Source organism: Alosa alosa, chromosome 22 (genome assembly GCF_017589495.1).
Source record: "Alosa alosa isolate M-15738 ecotype Scorff River chromosome 22, AALO_Geno_1.1, whole genome shotgun sequence".
Classification (NCBI taxonomy): domain Eukaryota; kingdom Metazoa; phylum Chordata; class Actinopteri; order Clupeiformes; family Clupeidae; genus Alosa; species Alosa alosa.
Window position 1 is genome coordinate 2395497 of NC_063210.1, and position 20941 is coordinate 2416437.

The 20941-nt window shown below is 47.8% G+C and overlaps 1 protein-coding gene across 2 annotated transcripts in view; it reads right to left on the reverse strand.

Annotated features, from left to right (window-relative positions):
• The window catches only part of LOC125288054 (disintegrin and metalloproteinase domain-containing protein 12-like), a 79491-nt gene that overhangs the window by 19517 nt on the left and 39033 nt on the right, over positions 1-20941 (reverse strand). For both annotated transcript variants that reach the window (XM_048234176.1, XM_048234177.1), the window contains 7 exons: positions 19520-19596; positions 17037-17250; positions 13208-13273; positions 11883-11954; positions 11210-11379; positions 9934-10018; positions 7096-7244 (listed from right to left, as the gene is read on the reverse strand). In XM_048234176.1, coding sequence (XP_048090133.1) covers positions 7096-7244; positions 9934-10018; positions 11210-11379; positions 11883-11954; positions 13208-13273; positions 17037-17250; positions 19520-19596 — 833 coding nt within the window. The remainder of the gene's footprint in view (positions 1-7095; positions 7245-9933; positions 10019-11209; positions 11380-11882; positions 11955-13207; positions 13274-17036; positions 17251-19519; positions 19597-20941) is intronic.

Consider the following 20941-nt stretch of genomic DNA (forward strand, 5'->3'; position numbering starts at 1 on the left):
AATGGAACTCTCTTGAAAGGGTCCATAAAATTGGAACCGATTGTAGCGTGCGTGCTTGCCTGTGGGCTACCGGCGATGAGCACACGCTTGTGTTGAGTGTTTGTGTTTGTGTGCGGGCACGTGAGCAGCCGCTTGTAGGTACAGTGTGTTTCAGTGATGCAGCAGCATTCTAAATGGGAGTCGAGAGGGGAAAAGTTCATTCCTGAAAGTAACCAAACATGTTTCCACTACGTCCTACACTATATTCCGTGCGTCTCCGGGGACTGGTGAACACGAACACGAACACGCACACGCACACACACACACACACTCTCTCCCAAAAGCAGTCACGGCTCTGGGGAGCAGTTGTGACTTTCTCTGTCAGAGCCCTGGTGGCTCCACATCGATCTCTCCTCTCTCTCTCTCTCTCTCTCTCTCTCTCTCTCTCCTTCTCTCTCTCTCTCTGTACATCTCCTCTCCAGCGGTGCGTGCCTCGGGCAGCCAGGGGTCCACAGAGAGCCAGAGGCACGCCTGAGCGCCTCCCTCGGACCCCCGCATGAATTTTAATGTTCCACTGACACAGACACACACTCTGCTCTCTCTGCTGCTCTTTACAGCTCAGAGAAAACAAGTGAGGGAGATAGAGAGGAAAACAAAGAGAGAGAGAGAGAGAGAGAGAGAGAGATGGAGAGCTGGTATTTTGACTTTTTTTCACAGGCTCACATGCACATTCACACCTACTGCATACACGCTTAAACACACACACACACTTTTCCCTCTCTGTCTCTGTCTCCCAAAAGCACCTAAAGCTCTGGGCACACACACACACACACACACACTCACACGCACTCTCACACAAACAGACAAAAACAAAAACACACACACGCACACACACACGCACACACACACACACATACACACACACACGGAAGAAAAGGTCTCCATTACTGTGATGCTGTCTGACAGTCTGTGATGCTGTCTGACAGTCCATCTGTGTTTCCGAGAGATGGGCCTGTTTTAAAAAGCTCTGAGTTGATTTCAAGGCTGCGCTCTCTCCCACTCGCAGTGCTTTAAAACCCTCACCTTAGCACCTCCGCATTCAAACAAATCACTCTGCTCTTCCTGCTATGCTCCGCTAGAAATGAAACTCCACAAATCTCCACTGATTTATGTTCTGTTAAATGGCCAAGGTTTACATTTTCTTGAACGGCCTTCTGACTGGCAAAGGCAATCCCTTCCATCTGTTGGCAGAGAGCGCGCTGCAACAAGCGATTATGAAAATGGTAAATACAGGTCACCGGGTGTGAGTGAAGGGGAATATGTGGATCACAGGACTAATTATTCTTCCAAGGCCGCCATTACTTCTCCGAGGATACTAGGAAGTAACTGCTGCGCAGCAGACGTTCTGTCTGATTCGGGGAGGGGATTTGATCTCCTTCTCCCCCTACAGTGCAACAGATGTGCCTGTCGAGTGAGCGTAGTCCGTGGAGCCTTTTTTAACTCACCCATTTAACAACATGTGCCTGCCCTCCACCCCTCTCTCTCTGCTCTCAAAACACAAGCCTCCAGCCCCCAGCAACTAGCCCAGGACTCTCCAACCACTCCTCCACACACCCCATGTCCAGAACCACGCAGCACCACGTCCATCTGGAGTGTTTTGAAATGATCTCACTGTTGGCCCCGTGTGTATTTCTCCTCCTAAAACAGGGGGGGTGGGGGTGGGGCGGACGTGGGGCGGACATAGGAGTGGGAAGGGGGGTGGGGTGAACATGAGCTCCATATAGTTGACCCCAACCCAGGGGCCACCTTATGCCTTAAACCACAATATTATTCAGAATGGCAGGTTCAAAAGGAGACGTTTGACCTTGCTATTCTTCCAGCAACCCCCTCCCCACCCCCATGCGGGGCTTTCCCACTTTAAAGGCTCCGAGATGAAGGGAGAGTGGAGATGGGGGGTGATGGCTGGCGATGGCTCCAAGTGGTTTATAGTGATGGCAGGCATTTTGTTATGCGTCTCAGTTGAGAAAATACTAGTTTCATCCAGAGAAAACAACCTTGGCAGCAGCTGTCATCTGTTCCCCCCTCTCTCTCTCTCACTTTCACCCTCTCCCTTTCTCTCTCTCTCCTCCCTATCTCTCTCTATCTATCTCTTCTCCACTCTCTCTTTGTCTTTGATATTGTCTGGACCATCTTGCTTTGTGTCCATATTCTCTGTGTGATGGTGCCGAGAGCTCAACATGAGTCTCGCATCACCCATCAGGAAGCCACTGTTCAGAGCAGCCGACCACGCAGAAAAGATTAGTCTGTTCTGCACGCCACTGACAGAATAATGACAAGGTAGGGCAGGGAATACACCCACTCCATCTCACACTCTATTCACACACACACACACACACACACACACAGTGATCCATTCTAACTGTGCAGAATCAACATGTGTATAACTTGACTGAAAAGACACATATAGATGTCCATACAGTCTCTCTGCATACTGTATCTATCATATACCCTACATATCTAGTACACGTTTCCTTTCCTTGTTTCAGGTAGATCATTTATTCAGCCAAACCAGTGGAGCAAAAAGGCTTTTCCCGTAAGGCTAACTTCTGAATATCTTATTAACAAGATGCAGGAGCTACTCTCTGACACACAGCGCAATCAAGGTAGCTTTAGCAACTGACCTGTGGCCCTGCTCTGTACTGACCCAGCCTCTCAGAGCCCTGCCCGCTCACCCTCACCCACCTCGTCCCCCCTGCACACCCCGGCTCCTGCCAGTGCTGCTCAGCCCACATGGCAGCGCGAGGGCCAGGGGGCCTGGAGATAAGAGACGCCCTCCTCCTATCTGAGCCGCTCCCAAGCCCAGACAGAGCCAGGAGCAGCCACGTGTGTCTAAGCTGCTCCACCTAAGCCCCGACCCTGGCCGCCCCCCACCCCTCTCTCGAACAATAACAGTTTATCATGCCAGTCTGGCCCGCTCGGTGCCCAGAGAAGTGGCACCCCCACATGGACAATGGTAGCCACCATGCCAGAATATCACCAGAGATCTCACACCGTGCCAGGCTGGCAATCCCCCTTTGGCACGACCTCGCTCTGCCACAGAACAGCATGAGAGATGCCACATTAATGCCTTCTGCTTGAGAGGATGGGATGAACTATACATGAGTGTTTTGGTCAGCCCCGCACAGAGCCGTTTAAATCCCGAGCCACTGGAATAGAAAAGTCGTATTCGTGGAACACAGCGAGAGTCGCTGGGAAAAGACGCGAGTCCTCGCTAGCTGTCTGCGGTGCCCTGGTGTCTTGTGAATTCACTGTTGCTAATTTGATGGATGAGTGTCCACTGATGAGGAACAGACAGCGCAGTCACTTAGGCAGAGCAGAATGATGCAAATACATTCTCCTCCCTCTCCTCCTCCTCCTCCTCCTCCTCCTCCTCCCTCACTTCACCAGAGAAGATTGGGTTTCATGAGCTTTCCCTTGAAAACACAGGCCTAATGCCCTGGCTGTTTAATGAGAGCATTTCCTGGGGTGCGCAAAATGCAAACGAAGCTGACGTGATCTCATCCGCCGTGGCTGGCTCTGTCACTGGACCATTACGAGTGTCACTGACATCCCTGCGGGGCCACAGGGAGTGACCGTCGCCTCCTTTCGCCCTCGAGTCGAGCCATTCGCCTCCCCTTGCCATGGCAAAGGTTCCGGAACATTCTGTTAAGTGATAGGATCAGATGAGCTCCGTGGTGCCAGGTCGTCTGGCCGAGAGTGGAGGGATATTAAAGAATCCTCTCTCTCCGACTTCTCCGTAGACACAATTAAGTGGAGCGGGCGAAAGGCGTGCCTGACCCTGGCGGAGAGCGGGTCAGTGCTTGACGGCCGCTGGCTTCTTCCCATCGTCTGATTCATATCCGACGCCGGTCAGCCCCTCGGTGGCACGGGGGCCAGGAAGTCTGTTAGGCGAACCTCCTGTCCCCGTTCATTTCAGTCCCATCGAATTAACTAAATATAGGGCTGAAAATCTCACAGAAGTCTAAAGGCTAAGATCAAAACCAGACAGTGAGGTTATGTCGTCTGGTCGGAGGAGAAAGGTTGGTGAACCTTTTGAGCAGACGGGAGGGGAGAGACTGATGGACTGCACTTAGGTCTCCACACATCCATCAGACAACAGCTGTGTGCGGAAGAGAAGCCCACCTGTTCCTTGGCAGTAGCCGCGCCCTAATGGACCTTTCATAGCAGGTCTTGTTACTGTTAAGAGATGACCGAGCGAGATCCAATTACTGTCACGTTACGGAGATTCAGTCTGCACCCCATTACAGGAAAGTTCCCATCATGCACTAGCAATGCAGCCGTCCGCTGTTTGAGGTGGACGATGGCTCTCTACGTCATCATGTCATCCATGTCCAAGACGCTGAGCAGAATGTTTCTCACGACTTTTGAAAACACTGGATTACCAGTCTGGAGCACAGAGCCAGGCACAAGAAAGCATCTGCGGGTTGTCAACTCTGACAAATGGGTTTTGGTCTCATGCAGAAGTTGTGTTCAACTCAGTGCAGGCAGGGAGCTGGAGCTGGAGCTGATGCAAACCTCCACACTTGGCTCTCCGGCCATGCAGGCAGATGCTGTTGCTGCTTTTGCCTTGCCAGCGTCTGGAAAGATTACGCAGAGGGGTCAGCGACCAACGAACTAGGGCAGGGCGAGGATGGCATTCAGTGTGCACGTGGAGGCTGGGTCAGTACAGAGCAGGGTCACAGGTCAGTTGCTAAAGCTACCCTGATTGTGCTGTGTGTCAGAGAGTAGCTCCTGCATCTTGTTAATGAGATATTCAGAAGTTAGCCTTACGGGAAAAGCCTTTTTGTTCCACTGGTTTGGCTCATCTACCTGAAACAAGGAAAGGAAACGTGTACTAGATATGTAGGGTATATGATAGATACAGTATGCAGAGAGACTGTATGGGCATCTATATGTGTCTTTTCAGTCAAGTTATACACATGTTGATTCTGCACAGTTAGAATGGATCACTCTGTGTGTGTGTGTGTGTGTGTGTGTGTGTGTGTGTGTGTGTGTGTGTGTGTGTGTGTTTCCATATCTGAGTGAGCTGAAGGAAGAGAGCAGTAATGAGCAGGTCGCTGGTCCAGGTCAGGTCAGGTCATGCGTAGCCTGCTCTCCTTCCCCACCCCGTATCACCTGCGGAGAGGCTGCTGAGCTGCTCAGACATGCGCACGTTAAGCCCTGGTTTCCGTACCTCGGGGCCAGTGGATAATACAGCTCAGTGGAGCAGTGGAAAGGGACAGTGCCATGACAACCGGACAGAACTGGGCAGGGGAGTACAAATAAGAGAGCAGATTAGCCTGCGAGCACAGCTTTCCTCTCAGCTGTCAACTGTCCGTCCTGAGTCCACTGAGGCCGCTGCCGCTGTCGCCACTGCTGCTGAGCTTGGAGTGTGTGTCCAGTGAGGTGGACACACCAGTTCCGCTGCCTCGGAGAACCTCCTCCGTGTTTCTGCCCAGATCAGGAGACAGGGCCTTGCGGCGTTGGACTGCGCTAGGGAGGCTGTGCAGAGGTGCTTAAGTATTCATTATAAACAGCCGAGAGACTGCGCTCCATAAAATCTGCATGGGTGCACCCTTACAATAAAACTGCATGTGATTGGGCTCTCTGCAGGGAGGCAGAGCAAGAGTACAAGCGAATGAAAGAGAGAGAGAGAGAGAGAGAGAGAGAGAGAGAGAGCGAAAGAAAGTGAAAAAGACAGAGAAAGAGAAAGAGAGAGTGAGGGGAATATAGAAACTGTGAGAAACTGCAAGTGGCAGTGTGTGTGTGTGTGTGTGTGTGTGTGTGTGTGTGTGTATATGGTGTGTGTGTGTGTGTGTGTGTGTGTGTGTGTGTGTGTGTGTGTGTGTGTGTGTGTATATCTGTTCATTTTATTCAATGTGTTGTGCTTTGTGCTGTGACCCTGTGCATGCTCCTCTGTGGCACGCTGCACTGTTGTTTTATGAGCACATCATACAGAATAGTGTTACCCCGCTTTTTGTGGCTGCCGGCCAAAGCAAACAGGCGATTAGGTGTCCAGTGCAAACACTGGAGCCTCTCAGCCACGAGCAGGCCCACCATCCCGCCATCCGAGCCTGGCTTACCCAGCAGCCTCCACTGCTCCAGCCCTGGCCAGCACTGGCCTCAGCTGCCCGGAGGACACCCCTCCTGCCACATCGCTTCATTTACGAGTGCGCTGTGTCTCCACCTCTGAAGGGAGTACTTGTGCGCTGTCCAAAGCCACAGTCCAGGGACACCCCTGGCCTCTCACTCGCTCCAGCATGAATGAGCACGTCAGCAGCGGGGTGGGGGGGGGTGTCTATCATGTGTGGGTCCATATCATTGGCCATTACATTCTTTGAGTGAGCTTCATCACCATGGAGCATTCACAACAGCTGTGCGCCACCATCAACCCCTGGAAAAACGAGCAAGAAAGGGCCTCACAATGGCCCCCGAATGAGCACAACAATCACGGCAGGCAATAAATGACCAATGAATTACATGTGTACTAATGTTTACATATCAGACCCTTTCCTTCCTCTTGAGTGACACCGACTTAATCTATGGCCGGGGTCAACTGGTGGGAGGTTAATGACAGCTTGGAGAGGGCTAATGCATTCCGGGTGGGTAGACCGATTTAAGGCATCATTTGTGGAGTTGAGGCCAACCAGACTCAATTTGGGGGTAATGAACCGCTGTGTTGTGACCCCGCCTCTGGACCAATGGTCTATGCGGACACATTTGCATCTAGAGTTTACTCACATGTGCCTTAGTGTACACAGGGCCCTGACTCAATGGGCACGGGTGGACATGAAGACTTGAAATGCTTTGGATGGAGTGATGAGCTATCTTGTGCCTGTCCTGCTTTCAGCTGGGGTTAAGACATTTGTGTTGTGATGACTCCCCTACCGCACAAAAGTTCCATCTATCATCTGGAAAGGTATTTACACACACACTGCTGCTGCAGACTCGCAATAGGCCTGCGAAACACATGCAAGCTGTCTTGATCTGAATGAGAGAATGCTGAAGGGTGAACGAGTCATTGCGTAACTTTGAGACAATCCACATGGACCCCCCAACTGGACACGCCGGACTCACCCAGTGGAAGGAGTCATGATGCAGCCTCCGCGGTCAGCCGTCACCCTGCAGCCGCAGCCCCTCTCCGGCGTGTCGTGGTTCATCCCAAAGTTGTGTCCGAGCTCGTGGGCCAAAGTGACCGCAGCCCCCAGAGGGTTGTCTGAGTGATCCTGCGGAGACAGCAGAGTAACGTTAGGCCTGTTGCATCCCACCCAGCGCAGCACAGATCAATGCGATGATTACTGTGGACACACATACACACACACCCAGATGCAAAACACCGCAATCTATTCCATTTCCAAATAAATAAGCCAATTTTCTGCGCTTGCTATGTGCACTGTAGTGTAATCCATTTAGTTGCGCTTTCCAAAGATTAGGCCCTGACAAAAATCGACTAATATACTTTTTTTTCATAAATGGAATTGCAATTCCGTGTTGCACATGAGGTAGATAATCCATAACGCACTGCCACAAACAAGCTAAATAATTACTTTTCCAAAAACCCATTGGAGGAACATAACTCAAGATTTGCACCGCATCTGTAATTGCCTGTGTGTTGCCAAGCCAGAAGAAATGATCTAGTGGACACGGAGCCTTTCCAAGCTCTTTCCTAGTGCTCTAGCATGTGTGTTTGTGTCCATGTCTCCCTGTGTGTGTGTGTGTGTGTGTGTGTGTGTGTGTGTGTGTGTGTGTGTGTGTGTGTGTGTGTGTGTGTGTTTGTGTATGTATGTGTGTGTTTGTGTAATCCAGTGGCAAAGCATGACCTCCATGGAGAGAGCGAGGTGTGGAGGAAGAGCCCTGAAGCTTTGTGAGAGATGGGGAAACGGTGAAGGAAAGACTGACAGCAAGATAAAGAGAGCGCTGAATGGAAGGAGTCTTAGAAGGCCATCTGAGGAAGGACTGCCTTAGAGACAAAGGGAAAAAAGGGAAAAAGTGAGAGATGAAAACTGAGAGAGAGGAGGGAGAGAGGGAGACAGAGAGATAGATAGAGAGAAAGAGAGAGCTCAGCAGCTGACAAGATCTTCTAGTGAGGTCTTAGGACAGTTCAAGAGAGGTTCTAAGTGAATTATGCAGTGTATGTGGGCATGTGCAGCTCTCTCTCTCTCTCTCTCTGAGTGTGTGTGTGGGGGGGGCAGGTGCGCGTAGTATGTGTGCGTGTGTGTCCATGTGTGTATGTGTAATGTGTGTGTCCATGTGTTTATGTGTGTAAGAGACAGAAATAGTTGTGTGTGTGTGTGTGTGTGTGTGTGTGTGTGTGTGTGTGTGTGTGTGTGTGTGTGTGTGAGAGTGAGTGCATTTATGTGTATGCACCCTACCAGTGAGTGTGCGCAGAGAGCAGGGAGAATGGAGAGATTCTGGTAGCTGTGCATTATTCAAATGGTGACGCACCCACGAGGCGCTCCACTGCTGGGCACGTTTGAATGCTGCGGTCACCTCCGCTGTGGCGCGCACAGCGGGGACAGCCGCAGCTGCGAACACGCCAATTTCCAAATCGCTCTGATCTCGGCCCTCTCCCCTCGCACGCCCTGCCGACGCTCGCCGTGCACGACCACATCAAAAACAGCCACGGCTCGCTTCGCCTCACTCACACACCCAACAGCAAAAGCTTTCATGCTGCGGCAACATTCACATCGGACACGCTACACGTGATGCAGGTTAAACTTCCGGAACTGTCTGGATGAAGTGATGACAAGAAAACGAGGCAGAGACAAGAGCTTCGGCAAAACCATTCCAGCATCAAAGGGGGAGTTTGCCATGGCCTGCTGAGGACAGATTTGTGTCGATGTGGAAAACATATTTTGGGGTTCCTTCCATGCTGCAGCAATAGGACCTGTTCCCCTTCCAAAGACTTTTCAATACCCTTATCTGTCTGAATGGATGCAGCAGATCCTGGATCAGTGATGGACTCTTGGACATACTGGATCTGGGGGACCGGGGAAGAAAACAGATGGAACACAGAGGAGACCAAGTGATTTGTGCTCTCCAGTAACAATGCCTTGTAGGCTTGATTCTGTGGATGAATCTGTTCTGTGAGTGAGCTACACTGAAACTAACTGCCCCCCGTTAAAACAAATATGGACATCGAGCTACACATTCAGTAGACCAACAGAGCAAATAAGATCCCCCTCCTCCCGCGAGTATGGTGCTCTCAGATTACCCCCAACATGAGCAGGGGTTGGTGAAGCCTGCAGGGGTGTGCCATAAAGCTGCCTGCTTTGTGCTCTGTGGTGAGAGCCTCAGGTCCAACATGCGTGTAAGAGTAGAGGAGAGGTGGACTAAGACGTAATGTGCGATTGTGTTTTATGTTTCTCTCTCTCTCTCTCTGGCTTTCCTAAATGCTGTTTTCTGTTGTGGCCCCGGTGCAGACATGATGGGATTAGGCCTGTCAAGTTTGTTGCGCCCTGCCTCATGAAATCGCAACAGGCTTGACTCATGTAAGTTGATATGGTGCAGGATTTATAACCAATGCCTTGGGAATGTTGGCGTACAGCATGATATAACGCCTTGAGATTAGATTTGCGGACATTCAGACCAGCCACTACTCCAAGAACCTTGCTGAACCTTGAGGAGCATGGGAGCAAAACAAGAGATGCAATTGAAAGATAAGTTGATAAGAAAGACACAAAACAGCGAGAAGAGAAAACAATGATAGAAACACAGCAACACAGAGGGAAAGATGGCTGTTGTTAAGATTTTATGTAATGATTGCAATTAATCTTGGTCACAGCGAAGTAAAGCAGGATTTAACCTTTTTCTCTGGAAAATAGCTTTTTATTCTTGACTACACATCTCCTGATCACAGAAGGACAACAGCAGATATAGCTCCACAATGGAGCCCCTCAGAATAGATCCACTCACCATGACGATGCCTCCTGACTGCTCAGCGGTGCACATGCTCATGATTGGTGCCATGCCTATGGTGGTGCCCTGGAAGTAGACCCCACTGCACACAACAACAACAACACACACATCACAGTGATCAGCAGTGTTATGCTGAAGCAGTAGCAACATGGGCCTATACTGTAGACATGCTGGACTTCATACATACTTCATACCAAACCTCAACTACAGAAGCAATGGAGGCAAACTACGTTCATCCATCCAAACACTTTAGAGGATCAGTGTGCTTTACTACGTTCATCCATCCAAACACTTTAGAGGATCAGTGTGCTTTACCACGTTCATCCATCCAAATACTTTAGAGGATCAGTGTGCTTTACTACTGTACGTTCATCGTTCCAAACACTTTAGAGGATCAGTGTGCTTTACTATGTTCATCGTTCCAAACACTTTAGAGGATCAGTGTGCTTTACTATACGTTCATCCATCCAAACACTTTAGAGGATCAGTGTGCTTTACTATGTTCATCGTTCCAAACACTTTAGAGGATCAGTGTGCTTTACTATGTTCATCGTTCCAAACACTTTAGAGGATCAGTGTGCTTTACTACATTCATCCATCCAAACACTTTAGAGGATCAGTGTGCTTTACTACGTTCATCGTTCCAAACACTTTAGAGGATCAGTGTGCTTTACTACGTTCATCCATCCAAACACTTTAGAGGATCAGTGTGTTTTACTACGTTCATCCATCCCAACACTTTAGAGGATCAGTGTGTTTTATTACGTTCATCCATCCAAACACTTTAGAGGATCAGTGTGTTTTATTACGTTCATCCATCCAAACACTTTAGAGGATCAGTGTGGTTTATGTCATCCATCCAAACACTTTAGAGGATCAGTGTGGTTCATGTCATCCTAGATACTAGTCTGGTGTCTTCCGATGGTTGAGCTGCCTAAACTGAAACAATAATTTATTACAAGATGTTGTAATGCATTTGTCCAGGCTTTTGTTGAATGCCCTAGTTAATTTCATTTCAATTCAGTTAAGTCAGAAAGCAGATTTCTACTGTCAGTCAATTGATGCATAGTGATGAGTGCTCGCTCTGCTGAGCACTCTGGGACACACTGGGATTAGCATATTGGAAAGCTCATTCAAACATTCACTCCACGCTCTCCTCTCCCCAGATTCCCATTTGGCTGACAAGACAGGACTTCATATGGCGCGAGTGACAAGTCTGATTGTGTGTGTGTGTGTGTGTGTGTGTGTGTGTGTGTGTGTGTGTCAGTCCAACCTGACCAGCTGGGCGTTGTCATGGGGTCTCTGGGGCAGCAGCTTGAGCTTCCTCCAGTCCAGGAACTCGTGCAGCGTGGTGAAGGGGTCCTGCGTGACGGCACACTTGTCCGAGTCACTCCACACCTCCAGACCCACGAGAGCCACACGGATGTTCAGGGGCCGATAGAACTGAGCAGAGGACAGGCAGAACAGGCAGGACACAAGAGCATCTCAACATCAGTCTGGAAAACCTTCATTTGGACACCACAGCACATTTAAACACGCACAGCATATTACTGTTATTGCTGCTGTGCCACAAAGTGTATTTGTTGTCTTGCCAAACTACGTATTTAGGGAAAATTGTTTCAATTCATCCATGGACTGGGTTACTATCCAATGCAATCTGCAGTATTTTAGTAGTACTGCTCAACTGAACATGCTTGGGAAAAATCAGAATCAGAAAACCTTTTTGAAAAAACTAAAAATAAAAAGTTGTCTTTGTCGAGCAACAAACTTTCATGAAAAGAGACCTGTCACTCTTTCCCCAACCTTCCCTCTGAAGCATAAACCCATAGGTGGCTGCTCCTCATTTGTCACCTGTCCATCACTGTCCATCTGCTCTCTCCAGCTTGTTTGAAGCTCCACAACATGACAGCCCACCACTACAACCCTGGGCCAACACTCAGGCTTACCTTATCCACATAGTTGGCAATCTCCGCCAGCCTCTGCTTGACTTTCTCCACGTCTTTGCCTTGTTTCTGAAACTGAGAGAAAAAGTGTTAGGCTCTGTTACACCCGTGCCAAACCACTTTAGAAAAAACAGATTTCTATTAAAGTTTGTTTTTGATTGCGATTGCTTCGTGCAGATTTAGCGTTCAATATATGTTTTGAGCCATTTAGTCCAAATCACAGCTGCAGGTCACTGAGATTAATGGGTTGGAACAATCTGAGCTAGGGATTGTGATATTAATCAGGAACTGGCTGGATTGAGCATCATTCCTCCAGGAAAACCGCTATTATTTCATAATGACACACTGAAATAATTTGTATAGTAGACACGTCCAATGTTTGGGAAAATGTATGGTTTTAGAATTAAACTCTGACACTACTGTAAGTACTTCATTTACCACACATTAGAAAACAAGATTAGCCTCGTCCTCTTCGCCACTAACAGACTTCCTCTGTCTTCCTGTTTTTGTCTTTGAGTCTGTCTTTCTGTTTGTTTTTTCCTGTCTGTGTGTATTTGTGTGCATGTTTATTTATGCAAGTGAGTGTGCTATTTGTGTGTGTGTGTGTGTGTGTGCTGAGTATGTGTGTGTGTGTGTGTGTGTGTGTGTGTGTGTGTGTGTGTGTGTAATAATGACCCCACTCAACATCCACTGAAGTGACCCACATCTGCAACCTGACATTAGTTTCCCACTTCCTGTGCTTTATCTCACCCCTCTAGCTGACCCCAAGGGACAAAGGTCACCAAACTGACTTCAGACTCCTAGGGTGGAGAGATAGTGTGTGTGGTGGCTGACATTGGTCCCGCAGCAGTGGAGCCAACACAGCAGATTACATGCTGACTCCACATAGCACAGGATGCTCTTATCTCCCTATACCTTGTCAAATGAAGCTTTACAGTAATGTTATTTCCCTCAGAATCCTAATGCACTTACAGTAACAAAGCTACCTAACCAAAACACTGCACAATTTGTCCTCTAGTTAGGCCCTTGTGTATTTTCACCCACTTAGAACAGAGTCCAATAGTGAATGCAGTGGTGGGTGAGAGCCAGAAGAGTCTCCTCACCTCCCCTTCATCTGTGGGCTCTGTTGCAGTGCTGGCAGAGGGAACAGTATCGACAGCAAGCTTGTCTAGGCTGCTCTCACCCGTGTAATCAGTGCTTTAGAAGCAGATAGAACCAGGAGGGGAGAAAGGGAGAGAGAGAGAGAGGGAGGGGGGGCTGTGGAACTGGAGGGCTTGTCTGGATGAAGTGGCACAGGGCAACGGTAAGAGTTCATCCCAGTGGCTTACCTCTCGGTTGTCAGCTACAATTATCAGCTCCACGTACTTGGTGGTGCTCTGGGCATTTCTCCTGTGCTGAATATGGAAAGGAGAGAGAGACAGAGAGGAACAGAGGGAGACAGAGAGAGAGAGAGAGAGAGACAAAGAGAGAGAGTTGGGGAGAAAGACAGACAAGGACAGAGAGGGAAAGAAAGAGAAAGAGAGAACGATATTAGGGGGATTCTGACAGGTTGCTTAAATGCACTCAGGGAGGCTTGCATGACTAGAGGTATATAGCACCTTAACCACAAAACCACCCGCAGCAACAAATCACACACAACTACTTATGGCTTCACAATTAAGGAAGCTTTCTATCAGTTTTGAGGCACGCAGTCCATCCTCTTTGCAAACGTGGCCCCCTCATTTGATGCTCACTGGGTAATTATTCATAAAGGCCCTTCCAGAGAGCGGTACTTAGGATTCCACTCTGCCCATAAATCAGGGCTTTTCTGGACATCAACATCTTTTTGAGTACATTTTATCTGACACAGCTAAAAGCTGGGCTTTTTTTAGTGCACCGGTGGCAGAGACAAACAGAGGCCATGATTCTCCTCTTCCTCTCTGACAGCGTCGGCAGACATGCCAAGACGTGATCGATGCCTTACAATGTCTTGACCAGGTTGCTCAGGGAGAGAATACATCTCTATGAGGAGCGCCATGTCTGAAGTGGACAAGAACACCAGCTGTGTTGGCTGGAGTGTGGGGTCCACCACGGGACATGAGCCCATTTGTTACAGACATACCCTCTTCAATTAACTCAGGTTATGATTATGGTTGTAGTATTTATGGTTATAGTATTTATAGCAGACGCTTCCAAAGCGGCATACACATAACAAAAATACAAAGTTAAATTTAACAGTATACAATTTAAAAAGTTGGTAAGACTAAACAACAATGTCAATTCAATCAATAGCCTAATGAAAATAAATAAATACTATAATATACAAACCGCATAACGCATAAGAAACGCTTAATAAACTAAGTGCATGTTGAACAGATATGCCTTTAGACCCCTCTTGAAAGACCCAAAACTATCACAGGAACAGAGAGCACTGGGCAACTCATTCCACCAACAATGAACCACTGAGGAAAAGACTCTTGAATTTGATATAGCGTTTATGGCTGGTCGACACAACAGATGCTCATCAGAAGACCGCAGTAGGCGGTTGGGGATATAAATCTTGATCATTGAATTAAGATAGCAGGGAGGGAGCAGATCCACTCGATGTGTCCTATAGGCCAAAGTGAGAGATTTACTGTAAATTTAATTTTGGTCACTATAGGGAGCCAATGGAGAGTAACTAAGAGAGGAGTTACATGTGTCCTCTTTGCTGCAGGTGGAACACATTTCGTCCCCTTAGAATTATAAGGTTCTATCTGACATTTTTGTCAAAATTGAGTTATTTACATATTCTTATTCTGTGACACCTTAAGAAGATGAGGTGAGGTGTTTCTTGTAGTTGTATGCGTTTTTTGGACATTATATCTGAAGAGGTTTGTTCCACTTAGCAGTATAACTCTATGGAATTCTAAGACTTTGAAGCTCAATATCTCAGAACTACTCAGAACGCAGATAGAACCCTATAATTCTAAGGGGACGATTTAGGTTACCTGCAACCACGGCTGAAGGCAAAAGTTACATCAGACTTCAATGTGTGAGGAAATACCCCAGCATCAATTTGTGATCCGCCTACATATAAGTAATAGGACTTTTTAAGAAAAAAACTTCATAAAATGCATCTGAGACTATTTGGAACTCCCAAGTGAGCTGAAAAGGTTTATATCTTAAATGTCTATGTCTGTGAAACATCACATCTCAAATCCCTTCTTTCCTATTTCCCTTATTTAACCACACAACCCCGTTCACCTCAAATAAACAGTGACCTATTCACACTGAGAGTAGCGTACAGTAGAGCATGAATGGGCAGCTCTTATCTATTTGTAGCCTGTGGCCCATATGTTCAGGTTACCATCTCTGGCTGTCTGAACATGCCCAGTGTTGGGCTGTAGCACAGCAGGCTTGGCAGCCTTCCCTTTGGCCTGCTGCGTGGACTATCTTTAGTCTTTCACACTAGGGAGGGCTGGAGTTATCACGAGAGAGGTCGACACAAACCTGCAGTTGCATCGCGTGTGCAGAGGTGTCGGAGGCTCTTATCGCCAATCCTCTCAGCAGGCCGTATCATGACAGCTCCCGTTATGCCAAGGTTGCCCTCTCATTGCCAGCTCTGTATCTGTGGCACTCTTATAAATGCTATTCCATCTACGGGCACACACCTTCCATGTTGCACCGAGAGAATGGCCATATTGTTAAAAATAATCAGAGGGGTTTATATTTTTCCCCGATGTTGCACACGCACATCACACTTCACTAAAAGGGACGGACGACACACATCTCCTCCCATAAATGTGCTTGGCTCTGGAGTTAACCTCCACAGGCCACAACATCTGTTAGAGGGGGAGGCGCAATTGCTGGGCCCTTAATTGAATGAAGAGCCAATGTCATCAGATAAAAAAAAGAAAAACGAGAGAGAGAGAGACAGACAGACGCAATGAGAAGCAGAACAAATAAATGCTCTCTCCAGGCGAATAAAGGCATATTTTGAAGAGCGTTATAAATCACAGGGAGCTCTGTGTGTGCTGGGGCTCTTGACAGCACTGCGTTGGCCCGTGCTGAATCATCAGGCAGCGCAGTGCCGCCGAGCCCAGACACCATTTCACATCTCCTTAGTCAATGAGGGCCAGAGCCAGACAAACAGGCGCACGTTAACCCTTCAGACAGCCTATCAGCAGCCAGGGAAATGGGGCCACTTGTCATCTGCTGTAGCAAATGACAAGAGAGAGGGGTAATTGGTTTGATTGCAGAATGCATGTGCGTGTGTGTGTGTGTGTGTGTGTGTGTGTGTGTGTTTTGCAGTTGTGTGTATATTTCTGAGAAGGAGACGGAGAGGGATGGTCACTGGCTCATCTGCCAGGTGAAAACACAAAGGTGGAAAATCTGATTCTGACATAACTTATCCATATGCAAGCAGACACACACACTCTCTCTCCCTCCCTCTTTCACAGACACACACACACACACACACACATGGAAACCAACAGACACGGATTGATCTCCAAAAAGAAATTAAGATATAAATGCACTCAATTTCACACTGAACAACTGCAGTAAATTTCTGTACAAAGTCCTGTCATTACTTCACATCCTGAATACAACGTCATCAGATTCAGTAATTGCTAAGAGTTCCCAAGTGGCAAAAATAAACAACCGCAGTCTATACCCTGGGTGGCGGATACATCAGTCTGCATCCAAAAGCCCTGCAGCCATTCACCACCCAGATGAAGATCTCCAGACCACCACTGTGCTTATCGGCCTTATCAGAGTCCCATTGATTGGCTCTGCTCTCTAAGATGAGTGGTTTTAGGCTGACCCTGTGAGGTTTAGATAGTGAAACCAGGCCCACACTTAGCCCATTTTACATGCGGACAGGGGCCAGAGAAAGTAAGAGTGTCTACTAAATTACACTAGTGTTTTGTTGTTCATTTCCTCCCCCCACCCCCCAACAATGCACTTGAACTCTCCCTGACTGGTGTGTGTTTGTGGCGGATTTAGCAGCGACAAAGTTGAGGAGGCGTCGGCGAGCAGTTTTCAAAAGAGAGCAGTTAGTTCAGCGGAGCACTTTCCCACTGAGCACTTAAAGTGCCTGCTCAGCAGAGCTGAGGAGGGAGGACGGAGCAGAAAATAGCCCCATGTTTTCTGCCTGATGTGAACGTGCTTAGTGAACCCGTCAGTTCTCCTTACCCTGCTGTGGCGCTCGCGCAGCGGCCCGTCGCTGGCGTCCAGGAGCGCCTTTGGGCTGAAGGGGTGAGAGATGTTGGCGCCGTGCCCGCAGGAGCCCAGGGTCAGGTTGAGGTGCTCCCCACGGTAGATACGGTAGGAGGGGGAGGAGGAGGAGGGATGGGGGTCTCCTGATGGCTCCAGTACAAAGGTTTTATCTTCAAGTGTAATCAGTCCCCTGAGACAAACACAACAATAAGAGCTAACATCTGTGCTGCTTGCTGCTGTGTCTTTAAAATGACAAAAGAGGGCAGGTAGCTTCACCATCTGTGCTGAGTGTGTGTGTGTGTGTGTGGATAGGTGTGTGGGTGGGTTTGTGGTGCTCCAGAATGAGGATATTAAATCATCTATGCAGAGAAAAACTGCATGACAATTTTAGTGCTTCAGTAGCACCAATGTCAACTAGAAATGCAATTCCGAGGAATTACACGAGGGGATGCAGTCTGCTGGTTAGGGTGTTGGTGGGGCTGTTGAGCTTGCTGCTAGCTGGTTGGTAGGGTAATTGTGATACCTGCAAAGGTGCTTTTGGAGTAACCAAATTTGAATCTTGTGTGACATGGCATTATTCAGATATCACACTCAAGGTGTTTTTGACCTTGACATTTGACCTTCAACCTCCAACTTCAACTCACTTCATCTTTGAGTCCATAAAACACTGCACTAAATTTGAAGCATGTACGTCAAGCCGTTCTGGAGATATAATGCTGAATGCATGAGATTTGGCTGGGACTTTTATTTTGACACACAGGAAACACTTTAACAGGATGTGTAGTTCAGGTAGAGCTAGATTGTATGCTTAGAAGCTGAGACAGTTGGAATCCTCACAGGTGACACCTGTGCCAGTGTTCTGATTAGCCTGGGAACTGCTCTGAGAACTACTTAACGAGCGCAGCTGGCTCTGAATAGCGCGCACAAAAAGGTAAAAAGAAAAATAATAATAAGAAGAAGAATCCGGATTTCAATAGAGGGGATGCATCCCCTCTAACAGGCTAAAAATAACACTACATTACAATACACAGATTTTAGACTAACCTGGAAGTAGACTTTCAACATATAGATTTCATCTATGCATATCCTACAATTGTATGCATTCAATGTATACACAATACATTCTGTACCCATTGCCATTGAGTCTTAAAAGGGCTTCATGTAGACTGACTCAAACCAAAAGTCACCAGCTAAATCCAGACAGTGTTTAGTTCTCCTGAAACATTCATATCCTCATCCAATTCCTAGTCCGTGGGACATCAATAAGTGGATATTTTGTTAAATAAGTAATATCCGTTTGGTTATTATCAGTGCTTGTGGGGGTGTGGGAGCTTTTTTCTCTGCGTATGTTCTCACACTTAGTGGCTGGAAGTGGTGATTTAAAGTGACATCTTCATGCCTTGAGACCGAGCTGAACCGTAGGGTTTTTAGCAACCTTCTCAACCACATCAACTTCCTTGAAAACCCCACAAGTTCGGCGTCTGCCAACCCAAATCAGCCGCAATTTGTCTTGGCCAATGCAGCGTGCAACACAGCTCTCATCAAAATGAACCGTCCACGTTTGTCAGTCTGAAGAATCTGCAGACAGGTCACAAAGTCTTCAAAATGTAAAAAAATACAGAAAATACAAAAAAAAGAAAAACACAACAATGGCTTTCTCTGGGAATAAGAACCCTTTTACAATAAGCAGCATGTGGCTCTGCTGATGGTGAGGACATTTGCTGGATTCATAGTAAAGACATTCTTGCTGTTGTCCAGCAATATATATCAGGGTAATTATTTCTTCCTGACATGTGCAAATGGTTATTTTTCCAACACTTGATATCATTATAGAGCTAAGGGGGGAATTCCAACCAAGCACACACACACACACACATACATACAAATGATAATTCGATATTGTGTTCTCTGCCTCTATGATAATGTGGTAGACAGTTTGTCAGCGGGTGCACCACATCGCTGTGGCGAGAGTCACGCCACGTCAAAACTCATTAGTGCTCCTGCGTCCGAGGCGCTCCATGACACTCGGGAGTCATGTGGCATACGCTGTGCGTCCCTTCATCTTGCCTCTCTGTTCCTGCTAGTGATTAGGGGACAGGCTGATCCCCAAACGAGAGGAGACCTCAGCACTGGGATGAGGGGGATGTTTTTGGGAGACGGTGTGCACTGATGACGTCCAAGCATGACTAGTTTCAATCAGAGCACAGCCTCTCAACCACAAGCTCAATCTGTAGCATTGCCAAGGGAGTCAATGCAACACAAAGAGCAACCACAGAGCTTCTATAATACATTACATAGAAATTCCACTTCAAGGTGCAGAGCCCTCATGCAGCAGCACTAATAGGGCCACATGCATGGCAAAGGAGATCACTGAGGCATGTGAGTCCACCGTGGTGTGATTAACGCGCTGATGTTCGTGCCAGGACCAGCTCTGACCCCGTGGAGGTGCGCTTACTCACCTGAGCCCCATGCAGGTGCTGAGGCCAACGTCCGACCGAGCATGACCCTCAACGTCTCCATGGTAGTAGCAGTTCACCTGGGCACAGAGGACACATTGGTGTGAAGTGGGACATGAAATGAAAGGAGAGCAAATGACTGTAATTACCGCTCAGAGCTGGTGCTAATCAGCTGCAAACTGTAGCAGAACCACCAGTCTACGGAAACACTTAAACAATATAACGTCGTGCTTGACGGCTCCCATAGAGCGTGTGTCCCACAGTGAGCTGTGCTGGAATGCGGGGGATGTGAGCAGTGGGCCTGCCTAGGACAAAGGCATCCTGTCTGGGGCTGAGCGGAGAGGATGGAACTGTCTGGACCCAAAACTCGGGCTGTTTTGGTAAGGCTGGCAAGGACAGCTGCCACCACCATAAACAATCAAAGCAAATAAAAACGCACCACATTACTTCCGAATCTCCCACTCACACTCTCTCTGTCTGTCTGGTTGTCACTCTCTCTGTCTGACCCTCTCCACCTCTCTCTTTATGTCTCTCTCCCTTTTTCCATCTGTCTGTCTCTCCCTCCGTTCTCTCGGTGGACATGTGAATGGAAAAGCATTTTTGGGGCTGCTATTTTCAGAAGCGGTTCACCTCTCTCCTTTCCCATGTTTTCTTTGACATGTTCAGTGCAGTGTTGTCTTTGGATTCCCACCAAGAAGGACCCAGCCAGCCTAAGAGTTAGTGATTAGAATGTTCCTATTACTTCTCTGCAGAGATAGCAGAGAGTCACATGTCACTGTTCACATACGAGGACCGGTTCCAAGTTTAACTGTAAGTTACTATCCAGAACATACTGTAGGTCCCTCGGAAACTGTTGTGGGAAAATGGGACCGTCACAATAAAATACACACATAAATAGACATGTCAGTGGAGGGTTCGCGTGATGTATTGAATTCTACATTTTGTTGGCAGATGAGTTAAATAGTATCACAAATACAAATGTTATCACTGTGTGAATAAATTCAGAGCTATATCTTCTGAAGTGTAATGCGCTTGAAATTAATGGGAATTAACTTCAGAGTGTAGCTCTAACCTAAACTGTAAAAGCCACTCTGAGATATGGCCCTGAGCCATGGACATACTGTTCAGTACCAGAACCTGTCTGTGGTGGATCATTTGCTAATGGGCTGAGATGAAAAAAAAAGGCATTTAACATTTTAAACAGTGGAGCTTTTAAATGAAATACAGCCTGCTGTAGTCCAGAGGAGAGTGCTGTCTGGAGCACAGAGGCCTGATGCCATGAACATATACATATTTGATGAGATGATGATTGTTCTGTGTGTGGGGATATGAATAGCTTGGCCGTTCCAAGGCTGTGAGTGGGATTTTCTGTCAGGGTCAGGCTTTCAGACCTTTCCAAGAATCTTTCTTCAAAACCTCCTCAGA